Below are 27,081 nucleotides of genomic sequence, written 5' to 3'. Positions count from 1 at the left end.
TACTCAGCGTCCCTGTGTTCAGATCTGTTACTGTCATAGCTTTGTTGCATGACCATTAGATTTACCTTGTGGTTTATTAGTGATGTCCACTTCTTGTATTCCTTTGTGAAACATCAAACTTCTTTCAACAGGCAGTTGCTCAGTTGTCTAAAGTTTATCCTCTGTCAGGCTCCTTTAAGGCTGGTCTTAGTTGGGGCTTATACAACTTAGCACCCAGGCATCTACTAAATGTCCTACTTGTGAGTTTTCTCTGACTGAAGGGATCACTTTACATTAATGACTCCCAACCCTTGAAACAACTATCTTGGGATTATTTTGCAATAATCCTGGTGTGTTTTCCCCCTAGAAATTGTTCCTAGGCAACTACCTAGGGTTTCATCCTATACGAGCCATGTGGCGCCGAAGACTCAATGGTTTCCTGGTCCAATTTGTGTAGATTTTCTTTCTTCCTTCTCTCGGTGACTCTATTTCCTTAATTTCAGCTTCCCTAACTATGGGGACACAGAGCAGTGTCTTTGTGGTAAGGGACCATCCTGCTCTTACTTGGCTGTCCACCCTCTAAAGTTAGCTGAGAAATGTTTTTGCTAGGGCAGAGATACAGGGCTCTGATTACGCTCACCGTTTCTCTTTAGTCAGGGACCACAACCCAGAGTCTGTTTTCCAGTATCTAGAAACAGCTGTTTGCTTGTGTTGTATCCAGTGCTCTGCTTATTAAGAGTAGAATGGTAAAGCAGATGTTTTACATTCTCATATCTTAAAGCAGAAGTCTTTTGTGGCATTTTGCTCATGACTTAAAAACTGATAGAATATTTATGAGAAACCATTTGACAACCCTTATCAAAGTTTCCCAGTTATATTTACAGTACCAATTTTGTATTTTATCTATTAAAATTAGTGAAAATGCTAGTAGCCAAACCCATCTCCCTTTTCTTGTGAGGGGCACTTGGAAAATATTCTAAGACCATTTCTGGAATAGAGTTCTAAAACATGAAATCCTAACTTCACAAGTAACTATGGGTCTGGCATCCATTAATAAGTTGCCAAAGATGTGTGGGAGTTTGTAAAAATGTCTCAAGAGTTGCTAAAGCGTTGCCTACACTGGATGAGAATGAAAATACTAAAGAGTTCATGTAAGCCAGTTATGCAAACATCACTTTTTCTAAAAAGCCTACAGGCTATTAAATAATCCAGATTTAATGCTCTAAATGTACAGACTAGTCTAATGATTTTATTCTCCTTTACGAATATCTCGAAGACTAGTATTTGGACACAAGCATCTAAAGACGACGAAGCACTCCCTTTTCCAGTACATGGCTAGGAGGAGTCTGGTGGAGAGGTCCAGGGCTTCATTTCTTGTGGCTGTTGTGGATGAGATGGGAACGGGAACAGCTCCAGGGGCCTTTCGCAAGTATTCCACGTTTCCCCATCTCTACCTTTTTCCTTCCCTTCTTCGTTTTTAAAAATCAAAGTTAAAGAGACTAGGAAAAGATGAAGCCGCTTCTGCCTTTTGTTTACTTTTATGGAAGAAGTAGACAAGCCCAGTTTCCTCTCTCCTAAGTACTCCGTTTACAGGAGTCAAGACTATCAGAATCCTCGGGTAACCTCAGAGATCAACCCTCTGGCTTCTACATGGGGAATACTGAGATCTCGAGATTTAACCTGCTTAGCTAAAAGGAACTAAGAAGTAGACAAAACCAAAACAGACACATGGACAAGAACTCTGCTGATCAAGTTCACCAACGATTACTTATACTTTAGTTTCCAACCACTTGTCCTGCAGCGGACTCAGAGATGGACACACGCATACCCAGAGGCACGACTGTTCAAATTGTAGGCGAGAAGACGGAAGAGCACAGAGAACATTTGGCCATCTATTTAACAGGAAGGTGACTCTTGAATGAGAGGAAAGACATTTGGGTCCAAAAAGAACAGAGAGTGTCTGTCGACAGCGTTTTGGGACTCGACCGCTCAGCACAGCTTCTGTGATCACTAAAACGGGGGAGACTTGAGAATTGTTCTAACCAGAAGTGGCCTGAGAGCGGAGGGAGAACGGAGCGGGGAGAGAGCCGTGGTGCAAAGACAGAGGTAAGAAAAACTGCATCAACTTCAAGAAACAAACAACACAACAAAAACAGGCCAACGACTTCAGTTACTTCAGTAAGCAGGGAACAGGCTCAACAGAGACTTAAGCTCACCGTCGTCGGGGCCCCAACCTGGGACTTTTGGAAGTGTGTGTAGGGCGGGAGGTGGGCATGGCTACATAGTTGCATTGTGGCTCCAGACCCAGAAGGAACCTCAAACCCGAGCGCCCGCATTCCAGCCCCAGCCACCTCCGCCCGCCCTTCCCGCTGCAGAGGCCTCCAGTCCCCGAGCCCCGCCTCCAGCTCCGCGCCTGCGCACTGCCCCCGCCCCGCCCCGCCCCAGCCCCGGCGGCCACTGGAGAGGAGCTGGGGGAGGACGGTGGCCCGCGAGGCTCGAGCAGACAACGCGGCGGCGATGTCCGCGAGCCAGGCGAGCGCCGCGGCGGTAGCGGCGGGGCCTCGCGCGTGGCTGGGCGGCCTGGGCTGCGGCCTCCCCGCGGGTCCCTGGAAGCGGGCGCGCGGAGGGCGCGGGAGCAGTGGCGGAGGCCTCGGCGCGTCCTTCTGCCCCGCAGCCTGAGCCCGGGCGGCTGGAGGGCTTCGGCTGCCCGAGGATGGGAATTCTCTTCACCCGGATCTGGAGGCTGTTCAATCACCAGGGTGAGCCTGGGCCGGGCGGGGTGGTCCCCGGCGGGTCGCCTTTGTCTCCCGGGAGCTGGGGAGGGATCCCTTCCGCCGTACACCCATTGCTCCGATTTGATCGCGAGCGCCAAAGGTGTCCTGCCCCACGCCGGGGATCTGAGCACACGACCCGGCCTGCCTCCCTCCCCGACGCCTGCCCGCAGTTGGGTTTGGGCCGCACGGGGAGAAGATGGGGTTCTAGGGTGAAGGCTGGGGGCGCTGGCCTTGGGCCTGGCGGCGCCTCCGAGCCCTCGGGTTGCAGAATGCGGAAAACTGGAACTCGTGCTCGGCTTGTCCGGTTCGCTTCGGGCGGCTGTCTTTGGGGGGAGGGGCGGGGAGACCCACGCCGCGGAACGGTGCTGGGTGGCTCTCCTTTGCCTCGGTTGTGTCTGTGGTAAAGGTCAAGCCTAAGGTCGTTTTCCTTCTTGGGTTGTTAGAGGTTGGTTGGTTTGTTTGGTTTTGGTTTTGGTTTTGGTGGGTTTTTTTTGGGGGGGGGCTAGTTAAAGTGTTTCACTGAAAGCTTTTAAAATGACACCTCAGGAGACATTCGTTAGCCTTAGGTAACTAGCAGGTTACTGTTTTAAGTTCGCCTAAACGCAGACATTGAGGCGGAATGCATAGGGGATTTATTTTAAAAAAAAATTCACAAGATGAGTGTGTGAAACTGGAGAGAATACAGAGTTCTAACAACCACATGGTTACTAAAATGAGACGTAGTGCTTTTTTAAAAGAAAAAGAAACTCTAGTTGCAATTCATTCCTTCTCAACAACATACTGTTTTTCTCTTGTATAAGCTGGTAGCGTTGTTGTTCCCCCCCACCCCGCTTTTTCCAATTAAAACTTAATGAACGGTGGCGCCTACTCTTTAGACCTGCGTGCTTCTCCTCCAAGATACAGCTGGCTTTATAGGAAGACAAGCACTGGGCCTTATAATCTCCAGTGGGTTCTGCTTTTTTAATAATATTTTTTAAGAAATGATAGTTTAGATAACGGTACTAAATGAGGTGGAAGGGTATTCCCGTCAGCGCTGGTCAGCAGTGTGTGCGAATGTTTGTGGGATTGTCAGTTCCTGTGGCCTCACGATTCTGTGGGTCTAGCTAGTCTCACCCAGAAGAGGAGGAATTTGAAGGAGCCTACAGTTTTTGGCTATTTAATCCCTAGGTTTGAAGTACTCAAAGTCACATTGTTGTAAAACTGGGGATGTTTTTGTTTGTGTATTGAGTTCTTTCCTCTATAGTCTTGAATCTAATGAAGCTGCAGAAAACGTTGTGGGTCAAAGGGTCTCTGGTATTGTCTCAGTTTAGTCTGTGAGTCAGTGTTAAAACTGTTTCTGTAACTTAAAAATGAATTAGGACTTAAAAGAAATACCCAGCAAGTAATAACAGGAATGTATTGGTATCACTACAAGTCTTATAGCTTGCCTTTTGACTATTATTTGCTGAACTCGTTGTTTGAAAGTTCAGAAGAATTAATAGAGTTCAGTTTCTAGAAAATTACCAGCCACCATAATGAAATTGCGAAGAAATGATTTGTTACATGGTGTGTCACTACACAGTAACTTCACGGTATTCGGTGCTGTCTCAGATCCTGGTTGGCGTTTTTGGACTTGTGTTGAATGGGAACATAAGTTAGGTGTATCTTTGATGCTTTATTTTGCCAAAGATTCAGGATGCATATCTATATTATTTTCATAGACTCACCTGGAAAGGGGCTCTGGGTAATTGCAGAGTTTGTTATTTTGATGAACTCAGAGAGAGGCATAGCACTCTGGCTCTGTCTTCTGGAAGAGCAGCCAGCCTCCTGAACTGCCTACCGCTCAACCTAGAAAAACCAGAGGTTGTTCTATGTAGGTGGCACACAGATTCAGTAGAGCTCAAACTTTAGTCTAGATATTGTAATGTGTTTACATCACTAAAAAAAGTATCTGAAGCTGGGGGTGTAGCTCGGTTGGGTAAGTGTCTACTTCACCACCCCCAATTGAGAGGTTAGAGGATGTGGTGGTGGTGGTGGGGGTTGCCCCAGCACTCAAGATTCCAGAGTAGGAGAATCAGAAGTTTAAGGTTATCCTCAGCTACCTAGTAAATTCAAGGCCATCCTGGGCTACATGAGATTCTGTTTCAAAAAAAAAAAAAAAAAGAAGAAGAAGTTTCAGCAATCCCTGAAAGTAGTTATTGCCCTGGAAAAGAGGAAGCAGATTTCCACCAGACAGTTGGCAAAGAAACAAAAAAGAAATGTCACTGCTTATTGGTCTTTTGAGAAGATGTTTGCGCCTTTTTCTTTTTTACTCCATGTTGACTCGGTGGTTGTGTTGTGAACCTTTAGTTTAGATGCAGGCTTGCCGTTGATAACTCTATGTCTAAAAGAGCTCATTATCAGTGGTTTGTTAAATACCTTCTTAGCCCCTGTTTGGGCAATCACTTACTCTAGGTCAGTGTTTCTCATCCTGTGGGTCACAACCCCTCTGGGATCGAATGACCCTTTCACAGGGCCACTTAAGACCTTCAGAAAACACAGTTATTTACGTAATGATTACTAACAGGAGCAAAATTGCAGTTAGGAAGTAGCAACGAAAATAATTTTATGGTCAGGGGTCACCACAGCGTGTGGAACTGATACTAAAGGGTCGCAGCGTTAGGGAGGTTGAGAGCCACTGCTCCTGGTGGTGGGAATAAGTCAGGGAGTAAAACAGGCAAATCTCCATGCCTTTGTGAAGTGTCTGTTGTAGTCTAGGACAGCAGGAAAGAAACTCAGCCTGCCTCTACAGATAAATTAGCAGCTGGTAATATTAGTGACTTTTGCAACACCCGGTTCCAGGTGTTTCAGCAGGGTTGGTTAATCTGCCCCAGTTGTGTTACTCTCCAAACTTTCTGCTTTACAAATCCACATTAGGGCGTTATTTATTTACAGTGATAAGCCTGGGCTTTCAAACACGGGTCTCTAGTGCCAGCGTGTTCTCACCATTTCTCATCCCCACTGTATGCGCGCGCGCGCGCACACACACACACACACACACACACGAGATGGTGGGTGAAAGGACCTTTCTGACGCTGAGGCCGTGGACTTTCCCTGTTGACAGCCATCTGTGGCCCTTCCTATCAGTTGGCGGAAGGGAGTGGAGTTGTGGAGGAGTGTCGGGAAAGGGAAAGCTGCTCGCTCTGCCTAGATCTGGGGTTGAGGATTTCTTCCTGGTGTCTTCTCTTTCCAAAGCAGGTCAGGCGTGAAGGCAAGTGCAGAAGCAGGTAACTCGCCTGGGAGTCTGCGCCTCATCAGGATGCTTCCCTAAGCTCCAGGTGCACCCTGTCTGCACTCTGGTCAGTTGTACAGAGTGAAGCTTCCGGGAGGGACACTGCAGGAGGAAATGCCTGTTCTTGGTGACGGTGTGTGCTCTCTGGACAAGCCGATTGGAGCGCACGCACCTTTACCCTTAGTACCTGGCTCTTGCATGGCGTAGTGATTAGTTTTATCTTTTTCCTAGTCTGTCGTTTAATCAGTATGAGATATTTTCTTTGTCAAACTTGCCAACCTCAGTTACTATGGGATTTCTATCTTCTAGATTTTGTGTGTTTTATAATTTCTTCCCTACTTCCCTCCTCCCAGCAGTTTCTTAGTAGCAAGTCTCTGCTCCCAAAGCTTCCTCACTGGTCTGTGAATAGCAAGCTTATTTTCAGCTTTTAAAAATAAAATTTATGATGCTTTTCAGTCCCCCAGTTGAATTTTAGTACAAGATAGCTTGATAGGCAGTGCTTTCCTAACCCTTGTTAGCGTCCAGGCTGATTTCTTTGCTCACTGAAAGCTGCCTCATTGCCCGCATGTTTAGGCTTTAGGCTCTGCTGGCTGAGGGGGACAGGAATGAACATGGCAAATGGAGCTTCTACTTGAGCAGCTGTGTCCCAGCTTTTGCTGTTGGGACACAACTTGTCATCTGCACAGTGGTAGTCAGAGAGATGCAGGTTTAGATAATGCATAGCTACCTGGGTATGTCAAAAGAAAATGAAAGAGGAAGGACCCATGGACAACAAGAAGTGTTTTTATGACGAAACAGTATTGACTGGTTCAGACTCCAAATCCCAGTCAAGAGCAATATTGCGGTGGTGTTTGGTTTTCCTGGGTGCAGGAATACTGTGAGAAAGACCTTCTAAGTGCAGACTTGCACAAGCAGTAATTGCAGTGACTCACAGGTGCCAAAGAGTTGGAATGGCCAAAGTCTAATTGACACTTGTCCTCAGTAACATTACTTCCTAATATGCTGTATTGTAGGTTCTGTGGAGTATTTGTCCGGAAGCACACTATGAGACAGAATTCTAGCACCTGCTGACTCCAGGATTGCGTTCGCTGTGGAATGCTGTTAGGGCTGCTGATGAGGATGGCGGTGTGGTGAAGAGCGGCAGGTGTGAGGAGAGCAGGCCTGATCTGCTCCTGGATCGTGCGGGCTCAGCTGGTCTGTGACTGCTGCCTGCCGCCTTCAGCCTTTAGCCTCTTACACAGCGCTGACGTGGTGCTACGGTTCTCATCGTGACTCACACTAGACCTCTGATTAAATGCTCATTGATCCTTATTGTAAGCGCATTCCTCCCTAGTCAAGTTAGAAGAGAATTTGGCTTGTGGATGTGAGGCCACATGAACGGGTGAGCCTCTGGGTTACAGAGTCTCCCCTGGGTTGTACTGCTGTGTTGCTATTTTTGGTTTGGTTTTTACAGTCTGTGGTTCTTTGGAGAGTTTAAGTTTTGCACATGTTTGATTTGAGTTCCTTCTTTTTTGTAATGTCACAACAACCTTTTGTGTTACCTTACATTCCCTTTGTGGCTGTTTTAGAAATCTCATTTGGGCTGTGTATTTATGTATTTGTGGTGGTGTAGGACTTGGATAGTTCTGTAAAATTAGAAGAGCATTGTCTCCACAGTAGAGAATAGTGTTAGCAAAATTAAATAGAAAATCAATGAGATAATCTGGAGATGAGGTCTACTGAGCAGCTGTCTGGATTTTAGTGCCAGCCAAGAGAGGAAGTAGGAGATTTGTATTTAGACATTCCCCCTCTGTCACACTCCTTCCTCACTTTCACCTGGTTCCCAATGGGGTAACTCCTTTCTCCTGTCTGTTTTACCTGCAGGGGACATAGAAGGCCTCTGACTTTGGGTATTTCCGTCGCCTTCTTACCTTTCCTGCTCTGCCTTCACTCAACCCCAACTTTTGCCTGTTAGGACGTCTATCATTTCCTATCTTGTAGACTATAAAATAATGGTTCTCCTTGCCAGATAGATCTAGTGTCTGGTCGATTGTTTATTCCATCCTGGATAATCTTACCTGTTAAAAAGCTTCCCGCTATGTCTCCTGATTTGGGTTCTCACAACGCATCATCCACCATATGCTCCAACCCCTTGGTTTCTTTATTTCTAGGTACTCTGACCTTTATTTAGACGGTATCCTGAGAAAATGAAGTTCTTATGCTACCAGCCTGTTCTGCCCTTCACCTTGCCTTAGTATCTGTTACTGCTTGGTGGTTTTGTTCATTGTTCTTGCCTCACTTGTCCTGTTCAGTACGTGTCTAGGTGTGACTGCCCCTTCCCATGTGGCCAGGTGTGACCTATCCTTCCCATGTGGCCACGTGTGATCCACCCTTCCCATGTGGCCAGGTGTGATCCACCCTTCCCATGTGGCCAGGTGTGACCCCCGTCCCCAAAAAGCTTTCTTAGGTATTTTTTGGTGTAGATAATCCTTTCTAGGAGCTAAGAAAAACAGTGGTTTTAGAATCGGGCCATAAGTCCCTGAAGGCATAGCCAGAGATCACAAACAGAAAGAAAGAAGCACAACTACTGTGCAGTCGAGTGAGGCTTCTGACGTGAAAGCTGCTATTTTAGGGAACCAGATAGTTTTCCTGCCAGTGTCTCCTAGTCAATTTATCTTTTAAAGCTCAATTTAGAATTTCATTACTGACATTTTTTAAATGATTCTTTATTAAGCAAGGATCATACTATATTTAACAGTAAACTGGCTCTCATTTCAGCTACATTTTCCCTGATGACCAACCAAAATGATACCAAGGAGACCCTCTTTAAAACTCAGATTTGTCTTCAGAGGTTAAAGGATTCGACACCATTGAGAATGTAAAGCTCGATAGATACCTCAGGCCCGCTTTTGAAGAGTGTTGTCACCGCCGAAGTGTGTGCTCATAGCCTCCTTAGGTGATTAAGGGCTGTGCAAAATAGATAATGTGCTTATCATTCGTGGGCATGTTGTTTACACGCATGCGTGCTGAAGTCATTCTGTAGTTATGGACCATAGATTCCTGTATTCTGTATTACTTTTGGATCAGTTCTATTTATTTTGTAATGTTTTTAGGACTTTATTTCTTTCATTGATGATTATAAATGTATTCTTTCAGAGTACCGGAAATCTGTCCAAATTTTGTCCTGTAGCTAATCATGGGGTAGTACAAAATATATTCCTTAATTAGGATGGAGCTGATATTTTAGAAAGGCTCTAGTTTGTATTAAAACTGAGTCTTACTCTGCTGCCGTTGGCCTAGGGGACGCTGTGTAAACTGTGCTAGCCTGGAACTCGGCTGCCATGCCTGTGCAGTGCTGTGGTTAGAGGTGTGCCTCCACAGTCCAAGAAGGCTCCACTAAAGTCAGTACTCAATTAGGAATTTCCTTGTTGTTTTAATACTTTTGTCGGTTCTTGTATTAACAGAACTGAAGAAAGCATACATCATCAAATGTGTAATGCTTACTTTTACAAGGAAAAAGTAAAATTCAGCAGTTTTGTGCTAGTTAGAAGCATACCTGGAAGAAAGGTGCCCTAGCTGCTATGCTGAATTTCCTGATTCTGATGCAGATGTGACCCCTCTGGGAAGCAGCATCCGTGGCCATGATGCCTGTGACAGACTTGGCTGGAGTTCCATGCATCTCAAGAGTTTTATGATTTTAATTCAACCATAAAATATGCTTTTCCTCAGAGGAAATTGGTCACTGTTGCTTTATTATAAAAACACTAAAAGTAAAGTATTTTTAAAAATCTAAAATCGGTAAGTCTCAGAAACAACAGTTAGGTTGGCTGTGAGTGACTCCTGAGTGTTAGGCCAGGATGAGGAAGCCTGTCCCTGTCAGCCACTTGGGTTTGTTTTGTTTTTTAAGATGGTGCCTTACCATGTTGCCTGGTCCAGCCTAGAACTTGTGATCTTCCTGTTAGCCTCCTAAGGTGCTTGTCTAGTTCCTGGCTTGTCAAGTTCATTTGAAACATTTATCTTTCTTGCACTTGCTCGTGTTCTTCTGAGGTATTCATTTTTGTGTGTTGCTTTCTCTGAGTTTGTCTACTCACAGATGGTTGCAGGGTTGAGTTTGTGGACTCAGGAGATGGAAACCCCCTAGAGTACTATCAGTTGGTGTAGTCTGGTGACTTTTCCATATTGTGCTTTAGATATATATTGACCCTTCACCTTTAAAAAGTGTCAGTCACTTTGTCTATGAGCCTGTGCCTTCACCCTAGTCATCTCCAAGTATGAAATGTAATAGGCCCTGGGGTCTTCAAAGGATGCTGAGAAACTATGTGATGGAGGGTCATCATGTCACTTGAGGACTCCAGAGGTGCTAAGCTGCCTGTGGTTGACTTGTTAAACTGGATTGAGTTCAATTTCTCTATTACTTGGTGTTGTGCCTTTTATGACATGAGGATCCCCCTTCTGGGGTGGATGGTAATGATCTGTAAAGTGCCTGGATAGTAAAGATCTCCTTACTCTGATGTTAGAATCCTCAACATTGATTCTTCATAGCATGAATATTAATTTAGTGCTTATTAAATACCCACCTTTTGCCAGGAAGAATTATAGTTACCAGGAATTTAAATATTGTGTTCCATGTGTTTGAAGGGTACCTGATTAAGCTTAGATTTGTGCACATGCAAATAATTATAGGCGCTTTGCTGTAGCTCTGGTAGAATGGTAGAATGAAAACCCAAACCACACAAAATTAAGAGTTAGCTACATATAGAATTAAAGAGAACTAGAGAGAAAACAAAAGAAAAACAAGGCACAAGAGATGGAGAAAATTTAGGAACTGTGATGGCCCAGAAGCCAGGGTGAGTTCCTACCACTCACTGTAGCTGGCAGGCCTTAAAGTTGTTTGCCAAACAGTTCTGTGGGTAAGTGTACTCGTCATTTAGTTACCCACAGAAAGGGTTCTTCTTTGTCTCCTTTTCCGCACTCCACATGGACATACCCAAGGGATGCCTGAACTTTCACAGATGGAGCTTCAGCGACAGACTTCAGTCATCTCTATTTGTTGTGATCACACTTGGGGATACTTTGCTGAGCATAGACTTCCATAGGCCGAGAGAGAACAGTGCTTCCGACTGCCTGGAGAGGTTGTTGGAAGGTGGGCAGTCTCTGTAGAGAAGAGAAAGTGAGCTTAACCACACTTCTTGCTTGCTGAAATATTCTTTGGATTCTAAGAAAGTGTGAAAGTGCTGTGTGCCGACTTATACGACATTACAAAGAGAAGTGAAGTAGGGGAGTGTGTGTGAGTGTCGTAAGTCACTGTTGGTTTGTTTATTTCAGAGCACAAAGTCATCATTGTTGGGCTGGATAATGCGGGGAAAACCACCATCCTTTACCAGTTGTAAGTATTAACCGCTTAAAAGTTTAATCTTGTTGTTTCTGGTTACTCTTCTTTTGTGATATTCAATCAATGAAATCATCGAAAAATGTGTCTCCGAGGAGAGACTCACCATAAGCCGGGAACCGATTTAAACAACTGTTTGTGGTGAGCCAGAAGTTTACATGACACCTGATATGCTCATTGTTTGTATTGAGCATCTAGCGTTTAGAAAACAAGAAAAGAGTGGATTATACAGTTTGCCGAAACGATCTGTAATATTCTGAAACCATTATTTATTTTGAGCTCATAGACAAAGGATACTTGGGTATGAAATAGAGAAAGAAATCATGCTGATTTGTCCCTTGATGTAATCCTGAGATGAGTGAGCTACTTCACTGATTTTGTGAACTTTTCCCCTCCTAGTTCCATGAATGAAGTTGTACATACATCCCCTACAATAGGAAGTAATGTGGAAGAGATCGTGGTTAATAACACCCGTTTCCTGATGTGGGACATTGGTGGTCAAGAGTCTCTTCGTTCTTCCTGGAACACTTACTATACTAACACTGAGGTAACATTCTCAATGCTGACGCTTACACAAGCATTCTGAGTCCTTGAGAAGCTTTTGGATTTGAATCATTACCGTCCTTTAGAAACAAGACCGTACTTTGACTTTAGAGTGTAAGCATTGTCTGCTATGCTGGACTCTACTTGTCTTCCATTCCTTGTTTCAAATCCTTGACTGCATATTCACTAGGAAGTCTCTATAGGGAGAATGGTGGTTGATCGATCGGGCTGTTTGATGAAGTAGTTGATTTTATAATGACTTACATCTCATGATTTCTGATTGCATTTTCTTCTCACTATTTATATATGGCTAAGTGGAAGAAATCCTAGCCAAGTGAAAGGGCTCTTCTGTGGTTTGAGTCCTAGCCAGTTTTTCCTGTGTATCTTTTATTCGGTGCAGTTGCGCTTAAAGATACCTCTTGATTATAAAGCATTTTAGACATAATCATGTTTTTCTTTACATATTAATGTTCCAAGAGAAAAATTTAAACCTATGACACATTCATCATGTAGGCCTATAAATTGAAAAGTCGCACCAGTCGTTTTTGTGGTGTGAATGACAAGATCTTTAAAATATTCTACACATATGTAAAGATGATATTTAAATCACTAATGATGCTACTAAGTGTCTCTCATGGTCTGGCCCCAGCTCCCATTAACATTCCATCGTATGTTTGGAGGAAATGGATGTATGGCTTGTAAAGGTATATGTAATGCCCCCCATATAGATTGCTCCAGGCATTAAATTGTGTCAGCTTTGAAAAGGGTTTATTAAAATACTATTTGTTAGAATGAGTATCACAATAATAAAGTCTTCTGCCAGAAAGCTATCAAATGAAATCTTGCAGTTGGTGGAAACTGAAGAGCAAAAAGGCTAAGAATATACAATGGTTCATCTAGAAATTATTACCAAGTTCTAAAACGTAAAAAATGTGTTTTCAGTAACAGGCAATGTGAGCATTGTACGTACAGTAACCACACATTTGCTCTGCTTCCCTCTTGCCTCCTGATGCCCTTGGAGTTGGGAGTGCAGTGGGGTCTCATCGTCCGCTCAGCACAGGCTGTGTTTGCATAGCAGTGCCCTGGATATAAGGAAGCTCTTGTTTTTAGATGCCAGTTAATACTTTCAGTTTGTTCTAGCAACTTAAACGTGGGACTTTAAGTGTTTGGGGTTTGTTTGTTTTAAATTACATTGTAGTGGTGTAAATACAGGCATATAGGCTCATTAATATTTATGTAGTAATTTAGAAAAAAGTGTTCTATTTTGGTTAGAGCGTTAGCGTCATATTCTTTTCCTTTGTTTTCCTTAAAAATGAGTAAGTGTGCTAGGCACCAGTGGTGCACACCTTTAATCCCCGCACTCAGAAGGCAGAGACAGGTGAATCTCTGAGTTTGAGGCCAGTCTGGTCCAGTTCTGGGACAGGCTCCAAAGCTACACAGAAACCCGGTCTCCGGGTCGGGGGGGGGGGGGTGTTAGAAATGAGTCAGAACCCTAGGCTTTAATAAAGTGAATAATAAGCATCCCTGGGTCTCTTACATCACAGAAGATTTTAGTGTCTTGATATTAGAATCATGTAATTAAATAAGTATCTTATTTTGTAAAAGTATAAAATTAAGTACCTTGGATTTTCAAATACCAAATTCTCTAAGTACTAATGATTTTTTTTGGTGATTATTTTAGTTTGTAATAGTTGTTGTGGACAGCACGGACAGAGAGAGGATCTCTGTAACTAGAGAAGAGCTCTACAAAATGCTGGCCCATGAGGTGAGTGCCGTGGGCGTCAGTGGGGGGGGCTTTGTGTTTGATCTGCTCTTTGCAGCTCCTCATAAGGATTATTTCAGTTCTAAAAATATTAACCTCTTGGTCGTGTTTGTATGTCATTCCTGTTTTGTGATTATATTTCCCAAATTTGAAGTGTGTCTTGAAGTAGGAGAAAGATGGTGCAGGCAATCATAGATTGATATGTAACTTTGATAAATCTAGTTTAGATGCTTCACTGAGCAAAAGGAATTTCTACAAGTAGTTTCCTTTTCTGTGTGGGTAGATTATTTATACAGTGGATTATCATTTGACAGTTTGACAGGTGTATCACAAGTACCTGGATGTATAACAGTTCTTGAGTGTTCTGTTATCAAACTAATATTTAAGCTTAGTTGCTCTTAGGTATTTTTGTTTTGTTTTTTAAATTTTTCCCTTTGACTAAATGAAATTATATCACTAGCTTATTATTATGCTAAGTCCTGCTAGTAGGATTTTGAAGTCAAAATTTAATTAATTTTACTACTGTAGTCAAAATTTAAGTAAGTTAGGGCTGTGCATATAGGTCACTGGTAGAGTGCTGGCATGCATGAGGTCCAGGCCTTGACTGGTCATAAACTTACAGAGATTTCATTTGCCTCTGCCTCTGAGTATCTGGAATAAATGTGTGAACCAGAGACTTTGAGTCTCTGCAGGACACTCCCTAATACAAAGAAATCTTTCTTTACCTATTGAGGCCAACAGCAAGAGTAATCTGAATGTGAGAAAGTGAGCCTTAAATTCAGTCTATTACACCAATACGCACACATTTACCTTGGGATCCACAGCCAACCACGATTGCTAGTGACAGTCCTTCCCCAAGCAGCCAGTGAGATACCTTCTGGCACTATGAAAGCAGCCAGCCATCAAGAATAAGCCCTTTAACAACTCCTTTTGTCTTCATATCCTGTAGCCAGAGCATGTGTTGTCTTCAGCAGTATGGACTCTATCTAGTTTTGGTCTGCTACACAATCTTTGTGTTGTTTAGGGTTTCTCTGTGTAACCCTGGCTGTCTGGAAATCATTCTGTAAATTAGGCTGGCCTTGAATTCCACCTGCCTGCACCTCCCAAATTCTGGGATTAAAGGCATGTGAAAATGACTCTGCAGTGCATTCCAAAACATGGAGCTCCAAGAACAGCTTCTCAAGGCTTCATCTTATAAGAAATCTTAAACTTAGCAGGCTTCTTGGAGGCCAACCCCTATTGATGCCTTGCTCAGCCTTGATGTAGGGGAAAGGACTTGGTCCTGTCTCAATGTGCCAGGCTTTGACTCCCCATGGGAGGTCTTATCCTTTCAGTGGAGTAGGTGGGGGAATGGGTTATGGGTGAGCAGGAACTGTGTTTGGTATGTGAAATGAATAAAAATAAATAAAAAAGAAACAATAAAAAACAAATATTAAACTCTGAATATAATTATAGTAGGAAGGCTGCTTGTTTGTTTCCTGACCACCCAGCAGATCAGACCTGAAATAATCACAGAAACTGTATTATTTAAATCATTGATTGGCCCATTAGCTCTAGCTTCTTAATTGGCTAACTCTTACATCTTAATTTAACCCATCTCCATTAATCTGTGCATCACCACGAGGTTGTAGCCTACCAGCAAAGTTTCAGCACGTCTTTCTCCAGCTGTGGCTCCATGGCTTTTCCCTGACTCCGCCTTCTTCCTTCCAGCGTTCAGTTTACTTTTCTCTGCCTAACTAAGTTCTGTCCTGCTATAGGTCCAGAATAGTTTCTTTATTCATTAATGGTGTTTACAGCATAAAGAGGGGAATCATAATTAATTTTAATAGTTTCAGACAGCAAAGTCTAAAATTTCTTTGACTCAAATTCTAGAAGTTGTCTTCCCAAATGAAGCTTTGTGAAACAAAGTGATCATATTGTATATGACAGAGAAGTAGATGCTTGTTGCATTTGCTGCTGTTTGTGTGACTAAACTAAAAGATGTGTTAGAAAATTTTCTTTTTCTGTATGGGCTGTTGGACCCAGGGCCCACCTGTCTGACACGTACTCTGCCACCGAGCTATGCCCCCAGTCTTTAAAAATCATGTTTGGTTTTGCCAGTGTCTCATTAAGTTACTCAGGCTGACCTTGAATATGCAGTGAGCATGCCTCAGCCTCCCAGTATTTGTGAGATTATGGGCCTGCACCATCAGGCCTGGGAATTTCACATTCTTGAGCTCAGATTTGTAATTTGTATAGTAGAGAACATTTAAATTAACTTGTGAACAAAACATTACCATTGTTTACCCTAAATTTTGATAGTTTACAAATACAATTTAATAAATAGCTTTTAATCCAATATGCTTTCTATTATTGTCATATTATGTTTGGTCTTGAGGTTATATAATAAAAAGAAAAGACTCTCCAACCTTTTAAATATTTAAAAATATTTATGACTGCTATTCTTGTGATCATTTAAAGTAATCAAGAACTCCATTGATGCCAGCCTGAGATACATGAGATTCTCCTAAAGTGTGAGTTTTGAGATCTAGAAAGGGACTTACAGTTTTAGTTTAGAGACCCTTTCTATTTATTTTTATTGTTCTGTTTGTGTGTGTGTATGTGTTTACATGCTGGGGGGCCTGATGTTGATGTCAGGTGTTTTTAGACTCATCTCCACCTTTCTAGAGGCAATCACTAGCTGAACTTGGACCTCTGTTTTGGGCATGCCTGGCTATGCAGCTTCCTCTGAGGAGTCCCGGCTCCACCTCCCACGCACACTAGAACTACAGGTGGCCCACCATCCTGTCCATCACTCTGAGTTCTGGACTCCGCCCCTCGTGCTGACACAGCAGGCGCTTCACCTGCAGAGCCATCTCTCTTTAATAACTTAATTTTTATGGTTCTAGTTTAGGGACTTCTCTAAATTTTATTACTAAGAATGATGGCTTTAAATTACTATAAAATGGTACAGAGTATGCTTCTTAACTTGAGCCAATACTTATATCAGAATTTTTTATATTGAGCATGTCATTATTAGCAAGCGTAGCCTGTATAAAAGAGTTAAATGTACACTAGCAGGAGATATCAAAACGTCTAGACCATAGAATAGAAATTAAACTAAACCCCACGGAAAGTCTGCTTATTAACTCAGCCACATAACCACTTATCAATAGTAGTCAATTTTCATTTAGGATAAGATTATCAAAAATCATATCTTTAATAATTACTATGTATGTTCAGTTCATGATCTAGCTCTTTAGGCTTCATTTTATTTTTAGGTCTTTGGACCAGACTATGTCTGAAACTAATTAAATATGCAGTCTTAAAACCAGCAACCTATGTTCTTGTCTATTCTAACAATCAGGCAACTCTGCCCTGCAGAGGGCACTGTGCGCGCGCACGCGCACACACACACACACACACACACAGTGTTTCCAAACTGAGACTTTATCCTTACATGATGCGTAGTAGATTGATTTATATATTGTGTGTTCAGCTGATGCCAGCTACACAAGTTTTTGGAAACTTGCAGTGTGGTCATTTTCTGGGGAGTTCATTCTCTTGTGGAATCCTGGCTGTGAAAGGTTTGCTTAGGAGAGAGGAAGAAAAGGGCTGATGCATAAAGAAAAGCAGCTGGGACAGTGTTGAGATAAGACTGTCCCAAATTGTCCAGAGAGTAGATAGCTCGCTAACTGGAGAACTGAAGATACGGGTGGTGGTGCACACTTGAAATTCTAGCACTCTGGAGTCCAAGGAAGGAAGATAATGAGTTAAAGTTAGCATAGACTGCATAGCAAGACCACAAGAACACGAATGACTTACATGTATTAGAGTATATAGCCAATATTATTAATAAAGCGGAAAATGAAATGTGAGAAGTAAAGGGGCAGAGTTTGGTACAATATAATAGGATGGCTACTACCTATGGTATGGTACATTATTACCATACCATTATGTATGGTACAATAATAGGATAGCCATTGGAGTTTGCAGTTTGTTGGTTGTTGCTGTTGTTTTAAATTAGAATAGTAGGTGTTTCTTGTGAAAATGCAGTGTTAAGTGCTTAGGGCTATAAAGTATGTCATTTAAGACTAAGTAGTTGGCAGTGAGGATCTACCAGGTAGCTCAGTTGGTCAGATGTCTGCCGCTCAAGCATGTGAACCTGAGTTTGATTTCCACAGCAGCACGTGCCGCTCCAGCGCTGGGCTGGGGGCACAGGATTGCTGGGCTCTCGCCAGCCAGTCCAAGCAGATCCTGAGAGGTCCCGTTTCCAGAGTGAAGCATCTAACACTTACCTCTTGCCTCCACATAGATCTGCACATACAGTGCATAAACTACATCTACACACACAAGCACACAGACACACAACTGAGAAATATGTAAATCCATACGCAGATCCGTTTATTTCTGTCAATCTGTAAGATGTAGAATGTTTAAATTCTAGACGGGTGGGGGTGCCTGTGAGAACAAAAAGAAATTTAATTTTTAAAAAGATGGTCCAGATTGCTAACATTATGAAAAATAACCAGCTAAGCTGAAAATATATGGGGAATGTTCTAGTCTTTATATTTTATTTGCTTTTACAGGACCTAAGAAAAGCTGGATTGCTGATTTTTGCCAATAAACAGGATGTTAAAGAATGCATGACAGTAGCAGAGATCTCGCAGTTTCTGAAGCTGACGTCTATAAAGGACCACCAGTGGCACATCCAAGCGTGCTGCGCTCTGACTGGCGAGGGGTAAGATCTCTTCTCATGAGTATCATATATTTGGCTCAGAAACATGTATGTCTTTATCAAATCCCCAGATCTGTAAGGGAGTCAGTCTCTGTAATCAGAGACTTTGGATGATTGTGCGTTAAGAGATGCAGCACAGAATACATGTGTGAACTAACAGGTAGGCATGTAGATTCTACAATTGCTATAGCAGCATAGAGAAATAACAGTATCACTGGAACTGGGAAAGCCAGAAAATATTTTTTCTACCCCGTGGGGATTAGGAGTGAGAATGGAGCAGTGTGACACGGAAGCCCTTGTTCCTGGGATCAGGGGTGTTGGAGAGTGTGACTGCCTAGGTTTGCTCCCCGAGCTGGAGGTGGTTAGGAAGGAAGTAGTGGTGAGCTGTGTCAGATGTGTGGTCAAGGACCAGCAAAATGGAAAAGGTACTGTTGGATTTAACAGTGAGTGAGTGGACTCAATCTGCGTTTGGGAAAGTAGGCAGAAGGAAGTCAGTGGTAATTTAAAGAGGAAGTAGATTTTAGAATAGCATCTGAAAGTCCTTTTTTTAAAAAAAAAAATATTTTCTGTGTATGTGTGCACCATGTCCATGCATTAACTCTTAAAGGTTAGAAGAAGGCACTGGATAGCACAGACACTAAGAACAACAATTAATAAATGGAACCTCCTGAAACTGAAAAGCTTCTGTAAAGCAAAGGACACAGTTACCTAGACAAAATGGCAGCCTACAGAATGGGAAAAAGATCTTTACTAACCCCACATCAGACAGAAGACTCATCTCTAAAATATACAAAGAACTCAAGAAGCTGGTCATCAAAAGAACAAATAATCAAATAAAAAAATGAGGTACAGACCTAAACAGAACTCTCAACAGAGAAATCTAAAATGGCTGAAAGGCACTTAAGGAAATACTCAATTTCCTTAGCCATTAGAGAAATGCAAATCAAAACAATTCTGAGATTCTATCTTACACTTGTAAGAATGGCCAAGAGCAAAAACATTGATGACAACTTATGCCAGGGAGGATGTGGGGTAAAGGGAACACTCCTCTATTGCTAGTGGGAGTGCAAACTGGTACAGCCTGTTTGGATATCAGTATGGAGATTTCTCAGAAAATTAGGAAACAACTTTCCTCAAGACCCAGTAATACCACTTTTGGGTATATATCCAAAGGATGCCGTGCCACAAGGACATGTGCTCAACTGTGTTCATGGCAGCATTGTAAGAGCCAGAACTTGGCCACAACCTAGATGCCTGCCCCTTAACTGAAGAATGGATAAGGAAAATGTGGTACATTTTACACAATGGAGTATACACAGCAGAAAAAAAATGACATCTTGAAATTTGCAGGCAAATGGATCGAGCTAGAAAACATATTGAATGAGGTAACACAGACCCAGAAAGACAAATATTATATGTATTCACTCATAAGTAGGTTTTAGACATAAAGCAAAGAAAAACCAGCCTACAATTCAAAATCCCAGCTAACCTACACAACAAAGAGGACCCTAAGAGAGACATACATGGATCTAATCCACATGGGAAGTAGAAAAAGATTAGATCTCCTGAGTAAATTGGGAGCGTTGAGATCATGAAAGAGGATAGAAGGGAGAGGCGTGGAGAAAAATATATAGCTCAATAAAAGCAAAATAATAATTAAAAAATGCATTGGATTCCATGAAACTGGTGTACAGCCAGTTGTAGCCTATAACGTGTGGTTGCTGGGAACCACATCTGGGTCCTCGCGAGAGTAGCATAAGTTCTGAACTGCTGAGTCACCTCTACAGCCCAGCTAGAAACTCTGAGTATGGCAAGGGAAGGAAGGAAAATTGGGTGAAAAACCTAAGAATAATTTTTTTGCTACTTTTCAAAGGTCTGGAGATTTGTATCTATTCAAAAGCACAGAAAGGCACTTGAGATTATAAAAAGCAGTCTTGAGTGTGGGGCAGAAGCGTAGAGTACCCAATAGATGAAGTAGATAAAGTGATGTTTTTATTTGGGTACCACTTTGATTCAGTTGGTTGAAGATCATGGTCTATGGAGCATGGCCTTGCTTGACCCCAGTTCTGCTAACCTTGCTAGGATTTCTTGTGTACCCTGGGAAGGACTGCAGTCTGACTGTTGGGAAGATTAAAATGGCTGTTATGAACTTAATACAGTCTGTCGTTTATTTCTAGTTAACTGCTGTTCATTTCACAGTTTGAAGTCATTTATTATTGTGCACTGTTTCTGTCAGCTTAAAAGTGGGAGTCTGACAGAGAAAAGTGTCACTCGCAAAGCCGCCGGTTTGCTTTGTTGCTGTGTGTGTATTCTTTTATATTTTTACATTTGTACTCGATTAAAAAAATAATTTGAGTTTAAAGAAAAGCTAAAATAGGAGCTGGAGAGGTGACTTGGTGAATAAGAGAGCATACTGCTCTTGCAGAGATCAGGGTTCCGTTCCCAGCATGTCAGGTGTCTCATGACTGTAACTCCAACTCCAGGGGTGTGGCATCCCCTCTTTGCTTCTGTGGACACCTGCACACGTGTGCACACGTACAAGTAAGTAAATAATAAAAACTGAAACTTTAAAAAAAAAGGTTACTGTAACAGTTTTATATCTGGAGAGCTCACTGTAAGAATACTGTGACAGTGTTGGGGCTTGCTGTAGATTCACTGATGACTGTTTCCTTCTTCCTAGGCATTCAGTTTCTCTTGTCATAGGATAATCCTTTTCTGTAGTTCAAAAGTTAGTTCAGTTACTTGGTCAATAAAAAGTAAAAATGATATACTTTATTGCCTCAGATATTTTATATAGTTATGTACATATACTTTGTACTCAGAACTTTGTTATATGTTTAGTATACTATCCCATTATTTTATTTCATTTATGCCATGAACAATTTTTTTTATGTCAAGAGTATATTTTGAAAGGGAAGGTTTCACCATTATATGAGTATTCTAAAATTTTTGGGGTTTTGCTGATTCTAGACATTCAAATTTTACTCTTTCCTGTTGAATAGTCTTATACAAAAATCTGCTTACTGCCTGATTTTTGTTTTTAGGATACATTGCACTCTGTGCTTGTTTTTCTAAATGTATTTGTATTTATATAACGACTTTTGGTTCTGTGGGCATCGGCCGTGCGAGTTCCCTGTAGGAAAGCAAACCTGAGGCCGTGTGGCCTGGCGAGTGTGTCTGCATCAGCGGCTCTGGGCTGATTGCTGCGGCTCACAGCTCTTACTCTTCAGAACAGCAGAGTCTGCTGTTCGCTAGTGCAGAGTTCAGAATTTAATCGCATGATTTCTGTTGTCTTCACAGATTATGCCAAGGTCTTGAGTGGATGATGTCACGGCTGAAGATCAGATGATCTCTACTGAGCTTTTCTCACGGACTCTGCATCCACAAAGTGCTGGACTTTACCTGAGAGCTGAAAAAACAAAAACGGTTCAGATATATTTATAATAAACTGATTTAAAAAAATTTTCTATAAGAAGAAAAATTATTTGAAAACAAGGATGAAATATCACTACCCAGTTTGCTCTCAATTCCTTCCAAAATGCTTCAAAGCTGTGACTGATTTTCTCATGATGGATCCTCCCAGGATATGAGTAGCTGTGTCGAGTAACACGAGAGAGGAAGACGGTTGAATTATAGAGCTTTATTGTCAGCGTGACTTACCCTCCCCACCCCAAGTTGAATGTTCCCTTCTCATTACATTGAATCAACTACAAATCAGCACAGATACTGTTTCCAGTTTTAAAAAACATATTATGGAAAGTATTTTGCTTAAAGTTGAATATGTATTGTGTATATACCTCAAGTTCAGTTTAATGGCTTTGATTTGTGTTTTGAAGCAAATAACACAACTAATAACCTTAGTTAGTACCCCAGTGTCGTCTTGTAGTGAGCGCTCCGTTCTTTGTCCTATCCTAACAAGCCAGCCCTGACCCACAATTGTTGAGCTGCTTCTTTTTTTAAAAAAAAGGAAAAAAGGCAGGAAAAAGCTTGACATTGTATAGTAACTTTTGTTGTCAGTAACAGAGATGGGAAAACTTAGCGCAAGTAAGTGGAGTGTCTGCTCAACTCTTGGCCAGGTTTGCGAGGGCAGAATTGCGTGGTGAGCGATTGCCAGACTTTCCCTTCTGTTGTTCCTTATGCCAGCTCAGCCACTCGTCAGTCAGTCAGTCAGAAATTGTGATTAAAACTATCAGATAATTTTTAATTGGAAATCATGGTGTGAAATATATCTACCCAGAGGTAACATTCTATAAATAGAATTAAGCGCAGCCTTTTTCGGTATTAAATATACAACAAACCTCAAATGAATTTGAGAGTAAACATAAGGCAGTTTTCAGTGAACATTGATAATTTCTCAGTTGCAGATTTGTTTCTGTAGGTTTTCTTACATGTTCTTCCCCTGCATAAAATACCTTGCTTAATAGTTTCGAAGTCCAAATACTGAGTGCTTTCAAGAATTTGATTGAAAATTTGGCATGTTACATTATTTATACTAGAAGTAATTTGACCCAAAACTCCTTTTATATTTCCAATTTTTTTAATTTATCCAAAAGTTGACGGTATTTCTGTCATAACTATACACTAAATTTTCATGTGTTTTAACATATGTTGGTGACTCTATATTCCTTTTGTGGCCTAGGAATTTGAAACTTAGTCAAGACTGTCAAAATTTAGGCTGAATATTCAAAAAAAATTTAACTGATTTTAAGTCTCAGACTTAAAAATTTCCTAAAGATTTTGGTAAGAAATAGGCATCTACATTGTACACATTGGTGAAAATTTGAAAAATCAGTAAAGTGTTAAGACACTTAACGTCCATCCCATGGGGCTCAGGTGAGCATTGACGGGTGCCGTGTGGAGGTCTGTTTCGGCTCTCGGCATCTGCTGTCTGCGTACCTGCGCCTAGGAAGTCACAGCCTCCAGCCACCAGGCTCTGTGTGCCGAGTTCCGCTCACACATTTTCATACTTTCTCAAACTTACTTTCTAGTTTTGTCAAAGGGAAATAGCATCTAGTGTAGCCCCACCCACCCCTCCCAAGCCCGGACCTACAGCTTTTTAGCTTTCTATGTTCTAATTTGAATGATCATGTGCATAGTTGCCGGGTCGCTGTTGCATCAATTCGGCACATACCAGCACATACTGGCGTGGCCAGATATGGGCAAAAATTTATTCTTGATCGGCTGTTTAAAGTGTTTACTCCATTGTTAATGTTGGTGTAGTATAGTCAGCTATTGACATGTTATAAAAAAGCATAAAACTTTACCACTTACAAAATAGGAGGTTTTGGGTTTTTTTTTTTTTTTAGCCTTTTTAATCTAAGCATCAAACAATGTGATGCCTGTGTACTTGTATATAACAGCAAAATTATGACTGAGTAAAAAGATTTAATATATAAAAATATCAAAGCGGTCAAACAGTATTAGGCCTGAATATGGTGGAGCAGCCCTTGATGTCATGCTGGCACTTTACACGTTGTGGGGCGGACCTCAGCAAGTCCTAGTTCCAGATGGTAACGTGCGACTTCCGGGTGTGAGCAAACATCTCATTTAACCTCACTGTGCTCAGCTTTGAAAAGAACAAAGATTTATACCTCTGTACATGTGGATAGATTTTAGTGTCCTGTTTTGATACTAATTTTAAAAGTTGTTTAACTTCTCTTGCTATCTTGGTAAAAGTGGCCATAAGATAAATCATTTGAATATATTTGATTTTGTCATAAAATTTATAAAATGTGTGTTTCCCATTATATTGAGAGTTTTATTTTAAAAGCTCAGTTTCCCTTGTATTTCTAGCACCCCTTGGCCATCATGGTAGACAGAATACTGAGAAGGCAAGTGGGCGGGGCAGCGGGGAATGAGTGTTCATTTTCTTGTGACATTTTGCCTTAAGAATAAAAGGTGCATTAGCGCTGATTGGCAAACCTAGTCTTAGGTAATGTGGCATGTCAGAGAAGGAATAAGAGTTGCTTTCCTGGCCTTGGAGAAGTGCCTCGTAGGTAGTCACAGAAGTCAGCTAAGTGCGGGGAGCTTGAGAAGAGGCAGGAGGTCCCTAAGGTGTCTTTTCCTTTTGTCTGAGTGTGTAGTATTAAGTTGCCGAGAAGAGGGATGGTGTTGGTCCTCTCTTCCAGGCACTTTATATTTCTTGCTGTAGCTACAGCAATCACATACAGTACAGACAACCTCAAAATCTGTTTATATTAGTGTAAATAGAAAAATCATAGACAGCTGTCTAGTTTTCTCTGCAGGCATTTTTAGGAATGCATCTGTAGTCTGTTCTACTTTGTTAATAGGGGGTAACAGCAATCAGATCGTATGTGAACTTTGGGATCTTCTAATTGCCCTTGGTATCCTGGTATCGTCTCACTTTCAAGACAACATAGAGAGGGTTTCTTTACGTCACATTTGACTGCATCTGTTCTCCAAACACTTGTTCAGGAGCAGCTTCCATTCTCGGCTCATCCTTGCTGTCTTGGTGCTTGCTCACCACCAGTGAAGGTGGCTCTTTTTCCTGTAACGGTATTCTAAACTTTGCCCATAACCATTATTCCCAGACCAGTAGGTTTTCAGTAACCACTTTTGTTCTGTCTGCCCTCCCGCCAGTGACTTGATACACTACTCTGGACCTTTGCATCATCAGAGATTCTATCAGGAGGCCAGATTCAGATTATGGTATATGGATACTAACTAGTAGAGGAATCATATGTTATTCTATATTTAGTTCTACTTAATATTAACCTCTTATACTGACAGCTAAATTCAGAAAGAAAGGAAAAATACATAGTTTCTGATCTTTGATCTATGTGAATTAGGACTAAAGGCCATTGTCACATTCACATTATCCTCAGATCAACAAGAATGGTGATGTTTTGGAGAACACCAGGTTCAGCCAGCATAAGATGGGAAAGGATGACAAAAATCAAACTGTAATTAGGGTTGAGCCTGAAGACAGCCGAAAAAGATGCCCTCCATTCCATTTTCTTCATGTGTGCTTAAATAGCAAAGATCAGCATTAAATGTCTAGAGGAATTTGTAATTTGAGACCTAGTATTACAAAGTAAACTTGCTGAAACAAGCTTTTAAAAGCAAAATAAGCAATATGTGGTGGTGTAAGTCTGTAATTCCAACATTCTAGAACGAGACACAGAATTGCTGGGAGTACAAGGTCAGCTTGGGCTAGTATCAGCCACCAAGACTGCATAGCAAGAGACTATCAAGAAGGAAGGAAAAGAGCAATCAGCCATTCTGTGTTTCTGTAGAATCAGATGTAATAGAAAGTAAAGATGCAAGATGCTACTTAAAATAAAGCGTATGTGCCACGTTCCTCAGAGCAGGTGCAGTCGATGAAGACCCTGACGGAAGAGTAAGGGAAAGCAGAGAAGTGAAACTGGGAAGAAATATAACAGGATACAGTTGGGCTAATTATGCAATATTTCATCTTTTCAATTCTCTAACTCTGTACTGTTCCTAAAATGGAAGAGTGAGTCTCTTTGGTGTTGCCTGCTCAATGTGTGGATCTTTCTTTGGTAGAGATTTCTCATAGTGTGTACTTAAGAAGTGCCTGACCATTGATTTGTGTTGATTTCTAAGTCCATGTAATAAATGATACATGTTTTCTATGGCATCGCATGTTCTTGGCTTTTGTTTTTGTTTGTTTTCTTTCTGAGACAGGGTCTCACTACATAGCTATGGCCATTCTGAAACTCACTGGATATAGACCAGTCTGGTCTCCAACTCACATGGGATCTGCCTGCCTCCGCCTCCCGAGTGCTGGGACTGAGGATGGGTACCAGCACTCCTGCCTAGCTGGTATTGTATATTCTTTTCTTACAGATGACACAAGCCACAGGGGTTCCAAGTTACAATTTAGGTTTAAGTGAAAACACAAAAGTTGAAAATACCAAACGTGTATAAGGAAACATGAATAAAAACTAGGTTGCCCCCACCAAGGAGTGGTAAGATTTAAGGTTTTTAGGGAAGTGTGCATGTGAGCTTATCAAGAGGTAGGTTGGCGGGTGCTTGGAGTGTTTTTAACCAAACGGCTGTGTGGTGGCTTCTGAAGTGACAGTGTTCAAGGCATTCCTGGTTTAGGAAGTGAGATCATAGCGTGGTCAAAGGAGCAGGGCTAGGATTTGGGACTAAGAGGCAGGGGTCACAGGATTCCCTGCTATGCTACGGTATAGGAAAGCATGTTTGTAAGAGTCTCGGAAGTTACATGCTTACAGCTGAAAAAGCAATAAATGAGAAATCTTTACGCCTGTTTCCTTGCTGTTTCTCTCGTCTAGTCTGAAAAGGAGTATTATTTCAGTGTGTGTAGTCTTTACAGTTCAGCCCAACTCGATGGTGAGGAGGCTCCTTGCCTCTTCCTGTGTTCCCAAATTTTCCCTTTCTGTTTTGCTTCCATCTCCTACTCTGAGACATCAGTCCTAAATCTTGAGAATCACTGGTTGCTTTCTGAAACTTTTTTTTACCTACTGAATAGACCCTCTCTATCCAGGAATTGTATAGCGAACCCAGCGGTGTCAAAACACAAAAGACGGCCTCAAATGAACGGAGCTAAGAAGACTGGATATCTACCAACAGAATGACGGGCAACACAGAACTCCCCACAAGACCAATGGCATGCCAGGATCTGTTTTTGGCTCTTGGGCAGAGCTTTTATTTATCTTGTGGTTTTGTAGTTCTGGGATT

The 27,081-nt window shown here is 41.8% G+C and overlaps 1 protein-coding gene across 1 annotated transcript; it reads left to right on the top strand.

The window, feature by feature from the left end:
• The first annotated feature begins 2,466 nt into the window (after nt 1-2,466).
• On the top strand, nt 2,467-26,014 carry Arl5a (ARF like GTPase 5A). The gene is made up of 6 exons (XM_087899949.1): nt 2,467-2,738; nt 11,308-11,368; nt 11,771-11,918; nt 13,596-13,679; nt 18,245-18,396; nt 21,694-26,014. The coding sequence occupies exons 1-6, from the start codon at nt 2,693-2,695 to the stop codon at nt 21,740-21,742; spliced, it is 540 nt and encodes a 179-aa protein (XP_087756075.1). The 5' UTR covers nt 2,467-2,692; the 3' UTR covers nt 21,743-26,014.
• Nucleotides 26,015-27,081: the final 1,067 nt, after the last annotated feature.

The sequence above is a fragment of the Myodes glareolus genome, chromosome 21 (assembly GCF_982192425.1).
Source record: "Myodes glareolus chromosome 21, mMyoGla1.1, whole genome shotgun sequence".
Taxonomy (NCBI): Eukaryota; Metazoa; Chordata; class Mammalia; order Rodentia; family Cricetidae; genus Myodes; species Myodes glareolus.
This window is presented reverse-complemented; position numbering and strand designations above follow the sequence as displayed.

What these genes read in the sequence shown, in the direction of transcription:
- Arl5a (XM_087899949.1), top strand. Translation starts at nt 2,693, where the DNA reads ATGGGAATTCTCTTCACCCGGATCTGGAGGCTGTTCAATCACCAGG. An exon ending in ACCACCATCCTTTACCAGTT is followed by an intron (nt 11,369 to 11,770) that starts GTAAGTATTAAC and finishes TTCCCCTCCTAG; the next exon opens with TTCCATGAATGAAGTTGTAC. An exon ending in TGCGCTCTGACTGGCGAGGG is followed by an intron (nt 18,397 to 21,693) that starts GTAAGATCTCTT and finishes TTGTCTTCACAG; the next exon opens with ATTATGCCAAGGTCTTGAGT.